General features: G+C 38.9%; 1 protein-coding gene and 1 non-coding gene across 2 annotated transcripts; both read right to left on the reverse strand.

Annotated features, from left to right (window-relative positions):
- Positions 1-1,830: 1,830 nt before the first annotated feature.
- On the reverse strand, positions 1,831-4,240 carry LOC149393909 (protein WHAT'S THIS FACTOR 9, mitochondrial-like). Its single transcript, XM_089617354.1, has 3 exons — positions 4,049-4,240; positions 2,296-3,539; positions 1,831-2,216 (listed from the first exon to the last, which is right to left on the reverse strand). Exons 2-3 carry the CDS (start codon positions 3,497-3,499, stop codon positions 2,182-2,184), a joined length of 1,239 nt encoding a protein of 412 aa, XP_089473480.1. The 5' UTR covers positions 3,500-3,539; positions 4,049-4,240; the 3' UTR covers positions 1,831-2,181.
- A 9,090-nt stretch (positions 4,241-13,330) lies between these two features.
- Positions 13,331-13,434, reverse strand: LOC149393910 (small nucleolar RNA R71). The gene has a single exon (XR_016299970.1). It is a non-coding gene; the product is annotated as a small nucleolar RNA R71 (small nucleolar RNA).
- Between the last annotated feature and the right edge of the window lie 433 nt (positions 13,435-13,867).

Raw genomic sequence — 13,867 nt, forward strand, 5'->3', positions numbered from 1 at the left:
TCCACTTTCTTGCTCACGGCCTTCATCATCATCAACCTGGTCTTCATCGTCTTCTTGAGAATCAACTTGCTCTTCATCGTCTTCTTGAGAATCAACCTGCTCTTCATCGTCTTCTTGAGCATTCACTTGCTCTTCACGATCTTCTTGAGCATGGGCCAGCTCTTCACGGGCTTCTTGAGCATGGGCCTGCTCTTCACGGGCTTCTTCAGCATGGGCCTGCTCTTCACGGTCTTCTTGAGAAGTGACATGCTCATTTTCACCCTGGATTGCTTGAACATGCTCATTTTCTGTAGGTTTTGGTACCGGGTGCTCGCAGTAGAGGTCAATTACTCTTGTTGTCTCCATTAACACCCCAATACTTCTAAGCAAATCATCATCTGTGTCAACGTACTCCATCTTTTTTTCACCTTCTGCAGGTAAGAAATAAAATGCTCCAGCATCGTATCCTAAGTATATCTTCAACATACCATTTATTATCACAATTGACATCCTATCCAAGTCACAGTATTCAAAGTACGAGACTTCCCCCTCAACATATACCATCTCTGAATCCATAGTGCCACCGTGATGAACTTTAAAAGTAAATAGGGTCGAGGAAGGATCTGAAAGACAAAGATTCCAAGAATCATTTAAGAACAACCATTTAATAGTCTCGAGAATAATAATTTAATGTTCCATTCAGAGATTGATTACGACCGGGGACCACTACCACCACCAAAAAAACCCTAACTCGGGACCACAACCACCATATAACCCAGACAAAACCCAGACAAAACCCAGACAAAACATAAAGTTTGGGACCACCAACAACCATTATAAAATACAAAATCGGCAAAAGCAATAAGCATGAGACCACCATTACATATAAAACCTTACCATAATCGACTCTTCTCCTTTCATTCTCTTCAGTCGACGCGCTTTGCACTTTTTTCTTCACCGCCGTTTTAAGCTTCGTTTTCGCCTTGGATTTTGGGGCTCGGGTTTTCTTCTTCGCCGGGGATTTCATCTCCACGATTTGAATTTTTGTTATGATAAAATGAAGAAGTTTTTGGGGGGTATTATTTCATTCATTATTATATCCTTAATTACTCATTATTCAGTAAAATTACAAAACTATCCATGACATATTTTTCAAGAGACGAGTTCCGTCGATAAGAGTTAACAGAAGGAGCTAATGGTTACATTGTAGGATTTCAAGTCCACTGATGTACGTTTTCATTTATCAGGGGGCAAATCGTTAATCACCATAGAGTTGAGGGGACAATACTGTAATTTATCCTATCTTAATTATGGACGCATCTTAATTTTTATTGATTCTTTTATTACTAGTTAAGGGACACGTGTTAACTTCTTTCTCTCAAGTTTGATGTTCGAAATTGTGGGACCAGAAAATAGTCTATACTTCCATTACGGTGGCATTATAAGTAAAAATATAAGCTTGTGCTCTAATGCTAAAAATACTGTAAAAGCGACAAAACTAACATAAGTGCAAAGTGCAAACAATTGTGTCAATACAAGTACAAAGTAAGTGCACTGATACAATAATGTTCCCAGATTCTCATAAAGAAAGCCACATCCATGAGAGGTCTAAAGAAAATGGTGAGGACCAGACTGCGAACGGTTAGAGCCAGACTTTGCTATTTTGGACTTAGGCTCGTCACTTTTGCTAAAAATAACATTAAATTTGCTAATTGAGGACATATATTATTTCAACCCCCTTTGACTAGTTCTAACCTATTGAATTTCTGTTTAGAACCCAGATTTTGGCGAGGAACAAAAGATTAATAAAATCCTGAGGCAAAAATATTTGTATATGCATTCATTTACATTTACATTGTATATGCATACTTATAAGTGTGTATTTGTATCATATCCATACTCTCACACAACAGTTCAGCTACATGAGGTTCAGTGGGCTGAACTTGTATTTGGAATAAAAATCTGATACAAGTTCAAAAAATGGCCAAGAAAACCTTTATACTTGAAAAGCTAAATATAAATAAAAACTCAGGTAACAACGAACATCCTAGGACTTAACAGAAGCAAAATATCTACAAAAAAAAAAAAAAAAATGTAATACATGTAGAGCATACTGTAGAATCAAAAGACTTTGCTGACTCGTCAATCGAAGGCTTAGGTTCCAAAAACTCACTCCAGAGAAACCTGTTGTCCATGTCGATTTCATGTAAATGAGAAGCAAATTGACGGCTTTTGATCTGCAATGAAGAATTGGATGACCAAAATCCGAACAAGAATGTATATTTATTTTCCAACTAGACTTTCTTCATAATACACCTCTCTGCACCCGAAACTTTCCACTTATCGGGGATTCTTCCATGGCCGCTACTTTCGATTTCTTCCATCGCCGGCGCGTCCGTGTCTGAACTCTGAACCTCCGATTCCCGACTCTCTCGGCACTGTATTTCATCAGCCTCATGTACTTCCTCCGAACGCTCAGCAAAGGGTGTCGCTCGATCGACGAAGGGTCTTCGAAAGGCTCTTTGAGAATGGCCGTGCGAGTCCTGTGCCTCGTCGAGACGTAGAACATGAACGGATGTCTCTCGAACGCCCTGAGAAACTTCTGTGGCAGACCCAAATACTTTCTCAGGCACAGAATCTTCTGCCTCTCCGCCGAATGATGAACGCAGAGACAGAGCAGCTCGTGGAGGATCGCGATGACTCGTTTCTCGGCCGAGTCTGTGTCGGCGGCCAAATCCGGGTAGTCCTTGTAAGGCGAGAGATAAGGAAGCTTCTGAAACTCCTTAAGCCAGTCCTTGATCCTCTTCCTCAGCCGAATTCCCTGCGTTGGAAAAAGCGGAAACGCGATGACTTCTTCTTCGTCTGAACCTGAACACAGACCCTTTCTGATCGCATTTCTTTGGATGTAAGACAACATAACTTGTCCTTCGCTCTCAACGCCTAAACCCTCTATCCCGTCTCCCATTCCCACAAACCGAAAAGACCCGTCGAGGAATTTACTCTCCGGATCGCTCAAGATATCGTCGGGCAAACCCAAATACCACTTCATTCCCTGGACGATCTTCAAAGGCAAGACTTTCTCCGGGCTCATCAAGATCAACCTTCTCAGCCTCTCTCTCAAATCTTCCTTGAAATCCTCGTAAACCTTTTGCTCTTCTTCGTCGACCTCGGCGGCTTCAGGGGTCAGTCTGAACCACGGGTGGTTGTATTTCGGGGTTCGAAACTCTTCGAAGATCGTCGGGTATCGCCTCAAAAAGATTGGCATTTCCACGGGCACTTCGAATCGGAGCCTTTTCTTGTCCACCGAATCGAGCGGGATACACTTTTCGGGGGATTGAGTGATCCAGTTCTTGAGCGCGAGGACGGGTTTGAGGGCTCTGGCCCTGTGGATGTGATCGATGTTGTCGTAGAAGTCCTCTTTCGTCCATTTCATGTAGATATTGACGTAGTTGCGTTTTTGAGTGTGTGAGTGAGAAAGAAGATTTCTCATAGTTTCTGAGCCAGGCTTTTTGACAAACATTGTATCGGCAAGGTCTAAAAACTGTATTTTTCTCTATATCCTGTAAGGAATTTTTCAAAAAAAATGTCGGAAAAGTTCAATCATACTTCTCAAGCTACCATTTTGGATCACCAAGCATCAATGAATAAATACACAATAAATCCAAAGTAGTAGGATAAAGTTCTTAAACAATTATCTACTTAAGAAATATTGATCTTAAACAATTTATTGTTTCGTTAATGTGTTGGTGGGAATAAAGTAATAATCCAATAAAGTAATAATCCAAAACAATCCGAGAAAACATTTCAAAATCATCCAATAATTCTCGGAATCAAAAAGCCCCAAATCAAACATCCAAAACCCTAATTTTTCCAATTTCGGCCAAAATCAAGAAATTTCCAAATAAACGACTTCAAATTCACAAATCCAGGTAATAATCAACATCAACCGAGCTCAATCAATATCGAAAGCAAATCAATTTCACGAAATTATCAAGGAAATAAAAAATCCTAAATTTTCCAATCTCAAACCCTAATTTTCCAATTTTCATTTCGGGTAAGAGATTCTCACCTTGTTTTCGTGAGATTGTTGTTGTCTCCGGTGCTCACTTTCTCTTTCTCTGGCGCTGATTCTCGGTCCGGCGTCCTCGGTGAGCTCGCGGCGGTCGTTTTTCTTGGTCGGAGCGCGCGGCGATGGCTGGGTCTCGAAGCTTGATGGCGCGCAAGGAAATGAAGAAGGAATGAGAAGAAGATGAAGGAGGTGATGGTGATTGTTCTTCGTTCTTGTTGTTTGCTGTGAATTTTTTTTTTCTTCTTTCTTTGTGTAGAGGAAGAAGAAATGAGGAAGAGAGAGAAAATGAACTCCTATTTATATCATCCAACTTTCGGAATTTATTCATTAAATCCTTCTCTTTTCTCACAACCTCAAACTGACCCCCATTTCAAATTTCCTTTCAAATGGGTCCTGATAATTGTTACAATTATATCTTTCATCACATAATTATTTCATTAAATTTGTAACCGAACAGATTTTAATTATATGATTAAACCGAGAATTTTCTCATTCGTTCTTGATTAATTTAAATATATTTAAAGTTTCTCGGAAATAATTCTCATTCTTTTGAGAAACTTAATTTACAACATTAATCTTAAAATTTCAAGTCGCTACAAGTTCTTTCGCATTTAGTAGTTGACTTAGAGCTTAAAACTGTGAATTTCCATGTCAATGTAAGTCTATGGATTTAAAATTGAGGCAAGCACGAGTCGGTCAATGTACTTCAAGCACTGATAGGTGCGTTTATCATGCGGAAAACTCCTATCTCCCGAACTAATATTAGCTAGTCCTTAGGTACTTTTGACTATTTTGAGTGTGTTTTGATGAGTTATAGGTTCAAGGGCACAAAAGAGAGCATAGAAGTGTCACAAAGTGATTTTGGAGTGAGAGAAGTCAATAGAAGTCAACCAGGAGCTAAAACGGACGTTATGAAGATTTTGAAGCTGAAGAATCGATTTCCTCGCGCCGCCACAAAAGGCTGAAACAGGTGGCGGTCTGGAGTGTAGAACCTTCGCGGCGCGACCATTCGTCATCGTGGCATGATGAACCGCGACTCACCACTAGCGCGGCGCGATGACACGTGCAGTAGAGGAAATTCACGCGTTTTGACTTAAATCTAATCCGTTGGATTCGTTTTAAAGGCTTGGATCACTCCAAATCTTGTACTTCGACTTGGAAACCTATATAACACAACTCAACCTCTTTTTTTAACATGCTTACTTTTTCTTCATTGTTTTTGAGAGCTTTTACCTAGGAGAGAAAGTTGTGCTTGGAATTGACGAATCCCTCAGCTGGAACTCCATAAAATAGTTTTTATTCTATTCTTCATCTTTATTTTTCATTCTTGAGTTCTTATTGCATTGTATTCATGAATTCTCTCCGTCTTTCCATTCTTTTTATTATTCTTTTGATCATTACTTTGTGTTTATTTATGATCATGGAAACCATTAGAGGCTAAGCTTTTAATGGGGTTGCGATGTAGCCGTGTTTCGTTTAGTTAGGGGGTTTCGTATGGTTAGATAATACTTTGATTGCTTTGGAATTTATAATCTCGACTGAAATAGTTCTTCAGTATGTTCTTGTGCTTGATCAACATTAGAATAAACTTTTTAAAGTGTTAATTACTTGAGAAAGAATAAAGACTCTTGTTTTTGTTTCAGTTAACATATTGTTTCTAGGTTGCTAGACTGCTTAGATCAATTGTGTAATTGCTTGAATTCTTGTGCTTATTGCATGTGATTGCTTTAACAGGATTAGAGGCCGAGAAGATATAATCCGACATTTGTATAGGTTGGCTAGATCACTCGAGAGAGGCTAATGGATATAATAGAGAGAGTGAAATTAGTTTACATAGAAGCAGTTGTAGTTGTTCAAACCCGAAACCCCTGATTCTTGTTGCCCGGTGAAGTCGTGACCCCTATTTCTCGCATTTGGAATCTCGTGTTCATTTTCTGTTTTGTTTAATTGTCAATTTAATTTTGCATTATTCACTTCACGCTCCTCGAATCATCTTGGAATCAATTCGCTACGGGTTAATTAAGGTCGCTTGAGTAACTAGTCTTTGTGGGTTCGACATCCGTTACTTCCGTAACTATATTACTTGTTCGATATGTACACTTGCGTGCTTGATCATAAAATATCGCAACAAGCACCATTTTTCATTAGTTTAGATTTTTTTTTTATAATCGTGGTATCCGGATGAGACCCAACTAATATCCACAAGGCCCTGGCATTATCGACCGGGAGACTACCCCAGTGGCCCCAATTGTTGCGTCCAGGGGGAATCGAACCGGGGATGTGCAAGATCCCAAGAATCGCCCTTACTTCATTAGTTTAGATTAGATAACTTCTTTTGTGTGTGAGTTTCTTTTTGTCACTTGAGGACAAGCGACGGTTCAAGTTCGGGGGTAGTTGATAGGTGTGTTTCTTATGTAATAAACTCATATTACCCGACTTCAATTTAGCGAGTTCTCAAGTGTTTTTGATGGTTTTAGTGTGTTTATAAGGATTTACAGGTTTAAAGGAGTAAAAGAGCCTCTATTAGCTCATTGGAGTCATTTTCATGCAAAATGAAACAATCGAGAGTCGAAACAGAACAAAACGGAGCACGAGGCACGAAGGGACACAAATCTGAGCCTCCGAGTGCCGCGCGAAACGTTTAGACAGTCCCAAAACGATACGCCCATTCCACAAAAATGTGAATGTTCAACCTCGCGGTCCGAACCCCTATCCGCGCGCCGCGAGGTGTCATCCAAAATTCGCCAATAGTTCCAGAACGATATGCGTGCTTCGCGCATTTCCAAAAAGTTTCAAAGCGCCACGAGCCATATTCAGCTTGCCGTGATCCCTCATCTGCGCGCTGCGGTCCCTCATCTGCGCGTTGCGATCCCTCATTCGCGCGCCGCGAGCCTAATTCTGTGCACCGCGAGGTCCCGTCAAATAGAACATGAAATTAACGATTTTTTAATCGTTTTGAGCTGTTGGATCAGTTTTTATGACCCATATCACTTTGAAAATTAATTGGAAACTCATGTAATCCGACCTAGAGTCCTATAAAAACACATCTTAGCATCTTTTTATTTCACCTTAGTTTTGCTTTTGAATTTGTGTGTTTGGGAGAGATAGAGAATTTTGGAGAGTCGTTCGTCGTCGTTTACACTGCAATTACAATTTCAATATCTTTTTTTCTTCTTTTGAACTCCCGTTTTTATTTATGATAATTATTATGGCTTTATTTCATTCTAATTTTTCTTTTTCTTCTTTGTTTCTTCGCTACACCATGGACTATACCCCTTAAGGGCTATGGCGTAGCTAGTTTAGAACATGGCTATGGATTCAATTTGATTATTGTTGAAGTATTTATTCATTCTATCTTGATTTTCTTCATTCCATTCCATGCTTGATACTTGTATGAGAGTTATGACCTCATTCTTCAATCTGAATTCAACTTGATGCTTGAGAAAGATTAGGTTGTTAGTGTGTGTGGGCGAATAGAATTACCGTGATTCATTCCTAGACTAGAGATATCTAGGTTGTTACGGAGTCGTTTATACATTCTTGTGCTCAATGCTTACCTTGTTTTTAGGAATTGAGATCAAGATATAAAATTTCGACAGGTTTAGGTTGCTATATGCTCGAGAGAGATTTAGCGATATCATTGTGAACGTGACCAGCAAAGTTTGAGTGTTTAAATCATGCATAAATTCCTAGAATCATAACCATTGAATATACTAGTGAAGTCATAGTCTTTACCTTTGCATAACCGTAAAACCATTGTTAAATTGCTTTGTTTATTTTCTTGTCAAAAAGTTTTGTGACAACTTTTCTCCTCCATCTTTAATTATTAATTAACTAATTAGTAATTAAGCTTAGTTCTCGTGGATTCGACATCCGTAATTACTTTTTATATTACTTGGGCGACACGTGCACTTGCGTGTGCAAAAATATCGCAACAGTAACCTAGATCATTCATCTGTATTCCATCTATTTCTATAATAGACATCCTGTCTTGAACCACCATGATATATATTGAGCGTGAACTTTTTAAGCAGGTCCTTTAAAAAATGAAAATAAATATAGATAAATATTTAGTACTTTATTCCCACCAACACATTAACGAAACAATAAATACTAAACCCTAAATGAAGGGACTCGCAAATTATGAATACCCAACAAGATAAAAAAAACAAGACCTAAACCAGGAACCAAACAAGATATAAAACCCACAAAAGTAAAGTATTCGAATTTATTCAGTGGTGTCCCCAAACACAACAAAAAGAACTCGATAAATGATTATTTGTGGTCCCAAAAAACCAAAAGAAACTCTTTCTTTATTACATACCATAACACTCACTCTGCACAAGGGTCTTATTTGCTGCACAAAATCTCTTTGCCTGTGATTTTTGTTTCTCTCAACGTTTCGAAGGAGATTTATTTTTCCCACATGACGTCGACGGAGATTTGGACTTCGCCGGACTCATCTTCGCCTGAGATTTGCCCTTTGATTTCACCGTGGATTTTTTACGGTTTCGTAATGGGTTCTCGAGTTGGGTTTGTTTTGTTTTCCATTAATTTTGTTCTTAATATCCGAATATTATTAGCAATAACGCTTCATATTCTTTACATTTTTAAAATAAAAAATTATATAATTTCATTTTCGGATTAATCTTCCTATCGACATTTGATATTATTGTCATTCTTTCGTAAGTCATGGGAGAAAAATAGAATCATTTAACTGATAGAATGCCCCAAAATTTAACGGAATGATGAAAACTAATTAAAAAGGGAAAACGACACATATATACCTTGTGTTTTAGTGAAATGTCGAGTTTAATCTTTGGTTTTCAAAAATGTCGAGATCATAACCTCTGCTCAACTAAAATGACGAAATTATACCATGAAATAGACAATACTACCACAAATATTCTTTTTATTGACTTTTCATTGACGTTGACTATAATATTTATATGTAAACAATAATTATCTTTATTCATTCGCGTCATGTATGTAATTTATTTAAAAACTAAAAAATAAATAACAGTCTCTTAATCGTGAAGAACGTAAAAAGAGGCAAAATGGTAAAAATCGACAGTTGATAGTCATCAAAATTACAGATTCGAACAGAGAACCCATGATTCAGAGTTGCAATTCGAACACAGAATGAAGTCATCTCTTGGTAGATATGAATTTTATTATTTAATTTAAATTTAAGACTATTTTTATTTCAAAATTTGAAATTTGAAAGTTAGGATACTGTTTTGGATTTGATTATGTTTTTCTTATATAAGAGTTAATATTAATAAAAGGGATATTTGTGACACTATTATCCATTTCAGGTATAATTTCGTCATTTTGATTAAACAGAAGGTATGATCTCGACATTTTTGAAAACCTAAGGTTGAATTCGATATTTCACTAAAATACAGGGTATAAATGTGTTATTTTCCCCTTTGGAAATTTCTTGATTTTGGCCGAAATTGGAAAATTTAGGGTTTTGGTAGTTTGATTTGGGGCTTTTTGATTCTGAGAATTATTGGATGATTTTGAAATGTTTTCTCGGATTGTTTTGGGCTCGGATGGTGATTGAGTTTGATTGTTTGGAATTACTCTTGATTTTTGGACGAATTTGGTGTTTTTGGATTGTTTGGCCGTGCGGCTGAGTTTGAGAATTTGTGGGTTCCATTGTTATTAGTCTTGTGTTCTGAATGTTCTGTATTGTGTTCGTTGTTTGAGCTCGATTGTGAAGTTCGATGATGATTCAGGTTATTTGAGATTTGTTCTCCCGTTGATGTCTTGGGCTAGACTTGTGATTTTGAGTTTTGAAATAAATGGTTTGATTTTCAAGTTAGATTTGATTTTGGAATCTGAGAAATTATGACTTTTTGTTGAGTTAGTATTGCTTTCTCGTCTGTTGTTTTAGGTTCGTTTATGAGATTCTTTGATGGAAGGATTTTAGTGATTATGAATTTTTGGATTTTTTTTTCTATTTTGTCTCGTGTCACATGTTTGGAGTTTGATGCTTCTACAGAGAAGCATCGGAACTCGCTGTGATTTGGAAATTTTATTTATGAGAACCTAATATCTCTTCTGGATCGAGTTTAGTATCGAAGAAGTTGGAAATGTATTTTGGATTTCTTGTTTGGATTTATTTGTAACATTTATTGACAAGTTGAAATTTACTGATTTGTTGAGCGAGTTTCTGAGGATTTCACAAGTGTAAATGGAAATATGAATTTGAGACTCGTGTTTGAATTGATTATAGAAATCCAAACTCGACTTGATTTGATACTTGATTCTCGATCTTGATCCAAGCTAAGTGATAGGAAATCGGAAATTTCCTTGGATTGTTATTTTCATGCTTTATTTTCGTTGATCAAAGGTTGTGGATTTCGATGGGAATCTAATTTGATTTTGATTTATCGGAATAGGACATCGAGTTGGAAGCCGTTTATAGGGTTCACGGTGCAAGTGAACGTCTGGATTCTCGGTGTTAGTGAACGTTCGAGTTCATGGAGCGAGTGAACGTCTCGTGGACGAGCATATAGATGCATCTCGAGGTAGGTTAATATAACCCTTCTCTCCTGATTTTATGGTATGGCCAGAACTATATATTATTTTCAGAAGGAAAATGATTGTGAATGCGCTACGAAACCCAAATTATTTTCAAATGTGGCGGAATTTCAAATCGGGATATCCGATTATGAAATTGAGAATATTTTCGATATTATATATATATCCTGTATTTATGAAAGAAAATGTTTCGTATATCCTGGATAAGCCGGATTCACACAAATACATATACGGTGCGGAGAGTACACGTTGCTCTGATCAGAGGTCTGTCATGGGTTAAGTTAGCAGGCCGGCTCAGGAGATAGTACACGTTTAGATGTATATAGAGACATATTTAAATTTCTATCATTTACATTTATGCAATTTACTTTTCTGTAAGTTATACTTGTACGTGTATGGTGATTTACACGTGACAAGAATATTATTAGTACAAAGTAAAGTATTATTTTTAGAAAATCTTTTTACTCAAACCATTACTATAGCACCTACTAGGCCTCAGGCTCCTCCCCTAATTTCCTCAAATTTTTCTTATAACCAGGAAACGAGAAGAAGGGTTAGGATGACCTCGGAGTTTAGCATCGTCAAGTATTTTGGAAGTCTCAGTTTAGTTGTCTAGCAGGTGATGAGTGCGTATTTTACGTACGAATCCGCTCTCATTTGACTTGGATTTAGCGCGTTCTCAAGTGTTTTTGATGGTTTTAGTGTGGTTATAGTGAATTTCAGGTCAACATAGATGAAAAGTAGTTGTCGGGTCACATATCGATGGAACGGAAGTAAAAGCGATGAATTTAGAGTCCAAATGAAGAAAATGAAGACTTTGGAGGCTGATGCGCAAGACCTCGCGGCGCGACCTCAGAGATCACGAATTCTCGCGCCGCGACCATAAGATCTCGCGCCGCGACCCCCGCATTTTCACGAACACAAAAAGTTTCAGGACCTTCTCGCGGTGATCTCGCGCCGCGACGATACGAAGAAGGAAGCCTCGCGCCGCGAGGATGGATGGCGCGCCGCGAGACGACGAATCCTGACGAAAATAAAGTCGAATTTTGACTTAATCCTAGCCGTTGGATCGTTTTTTAAGGCCCAGATCAGTCCAAAATTGTATTTCGACCTAAACCACTATAAAACATAACTCAGCCTCTATTTTTTAGGTTACGCTTTATTTTATTATTGTTTTGGAGAGCTTTTGCAACGAAGAGAAAGCTTATCAACGGAATTGACAAAATCCGATCAGCCGGAACTTCATTAATAGTTTTTCTTCTTCCTTCTATTTATTTTCTGCTCTTAATTTACTATTGTGTTCTTGAATTCCTTTCTCGTTATAATCATGAGCTCTCTTCGTCATTCTATGCTAGTTTTATTGCTTTTAATCACTCTCCTTGTTTTGATCATGGTCATGAACACCGTTAGAGGCTAAGTCTTTAGCGGGGTTACGATGTAGTCGGGGTTAGATATAGCTTAGGGGTTTCGTTAGGGTTTGATTAGTTATTAACTGTTTCATGAATATGTTTGCTTGTGTGGAAGTATTCTTAATGCATTCTTTAGCTTGATCACCTTTAGAATTGTTTAATTGGAGTTTTTAGCTGCTCGAGAGAGAGTAAAAATTTGTGCCCTTTTTCACTCATTACATTGTTTTAGGTTGCTTGACGGTTTAGACGAGTGTGTAATCGTTAGAATTCTCGCGTTTAGTGCATGTGGTTGTTTTAATAGGATTAGAGGCCGAGAGGATAAGTAATCCGACAATTGCATAGGTTCGCTAGATCACTCGAGAGAGGCTAGGGAATATTATTGAGAGAATGAGATTAGCTTACATAGGGATAGTTGTAATTGTTTGTTCCCGAAACCCCGATGCTGTGTTACCTGGTGAAATCGTAACCCCGTAGTTTCCTTTGCTTGTTATCTCGTGTTTGTTTCTCTTTTATTTTTACGTTAATTCATTTGCTATTTTTATAATCACATCCATCAACAAATTTGTGAAATCAATTTGCTTTAGGTTGTTTAACGTCGCTATAGTAACTAGTCTCTGTGGGATCGATATCCGTTACTTACGTAACACTATTACTTGTTCGATACGTCCACTTGCGTGCTAGTCATAAAAATATCGCAACAAGTTTTTGGCGCCGTTGCCGGGGACTTTTTACAATAGCGTCGAAAAATAATCTGCTTTGCAATTTGATTTCGTTACGCGTTTCCTAACTTGGCGTGTCATTTTCTCTGTTTTGAAGGTGCATGCGGAGTGAGGGAACATCAGACCTCGTTCCACTAAATCTTGAGATCGAAAAATTCTGCAAGACAAACAGAAAGCAGTCAAAGGAACGAACAATGGGAGATAGAGCGAACAACGAAGCGAACGAAGAGCCAAAGACCCTATTCCAATATGGGTTACCACCAGCCGACGTCGCGCAATCGGCAATCGCTCTCCCGGCTCTTACGGGTAACCAGAATTTCGAGATCAAGACCAGCATAATACACATGGTCCAAGCGAATCAATTCTCTGGATCACCTGCCGAAGACCCGCAAGACCATCTGACTAACTTCATCGAGATTGCAAACACGTTCAAGCTCCACAACGTGTCCGACGAAGCCATCCGCCTCCGCCTCTTCCCGTTTTCATTACGGGACCGAGCCAAGACGTGGCTCAACTCCCTCCCGCCGGGTTCCATCACCTCGTGGGCCGACCTGCGCATCAAATTCATCTCAAAGTTCTTCATGTTCGAGAAGCTGCACAAGAGACGCAACGAGATCCATTCGTTTGCCCAATACGACGGGGAGTCATTATTTGAAGCATGGGGGCGCTTCAAGGAGTTAGAGAGGAGGTGTCCCAATCATGGCATCCAAGGGTGGATGATGGTGCAGATTTTCTATGGCGGTCTCTCACCATCGTCTCGCACCCTAGTCAACACGGCCGCTGGAGGGTCGTTCTTTCAGAAGACAGAGGAGGAAGCTCACAGCATTCTCGAGGAGCTGGCTTACAACAACGACCAATGCCCGTCCGAGCGGCGCATCTTGAAGAATATGTCAGTCACTCCCGAGATGGAGCTGATGAAGGCACTGGCAGCACAGGTGGCGGATCTCACAAAGTCAGTTCAGGGACAAAAAGCCTCCGTTCAAGCCGTGCACACCCCTGAAGTCTGTTTCTGGTGCAACGGCCAGCACAATAGTGACGAGTGCGTTTATGGGGACAACGGCCAACAGGCCAACTTCATCAACAACAGGCCGCCCCAGAATAACTACAATCAAAGTTCCAGGAACAACTACCAGAATGAG

This window comes from Urtica dioica, chromosome 6, assembly GCF_054948205.1.
Source record: "Urtica dioica subsp. dioica isolate 48M chromosome 6, U.dioica_male_clone48M_v1_H2, whole genome shotgun sequence".
Classification (NCBI taxonomy): domain Eukaryota; kingdom Viridiplantae; phylum Streptophyta; class Magnoliopsida; order Rosales; family Urticaceae; genus Urtica; species Urtica dioica.

Bases quoted from the DNA above. Each gene is read 5' to 3' on its own strand.
- LOC149393909 (XM_089617354.1), bottom strand. From the start codon at position 3,499: ATGTTTGTCAAAAAGCCTGGCTCAGAAACTATGAGAAATCTTCTTTCT. The intron at 2,217-2,295 runs GTGTATTATGAA...TCTTCATTGCAG, and splicing joins AAAGTTTCGGGTGCAGAGAG to ATCAAAAGCCGTCAATTTGC.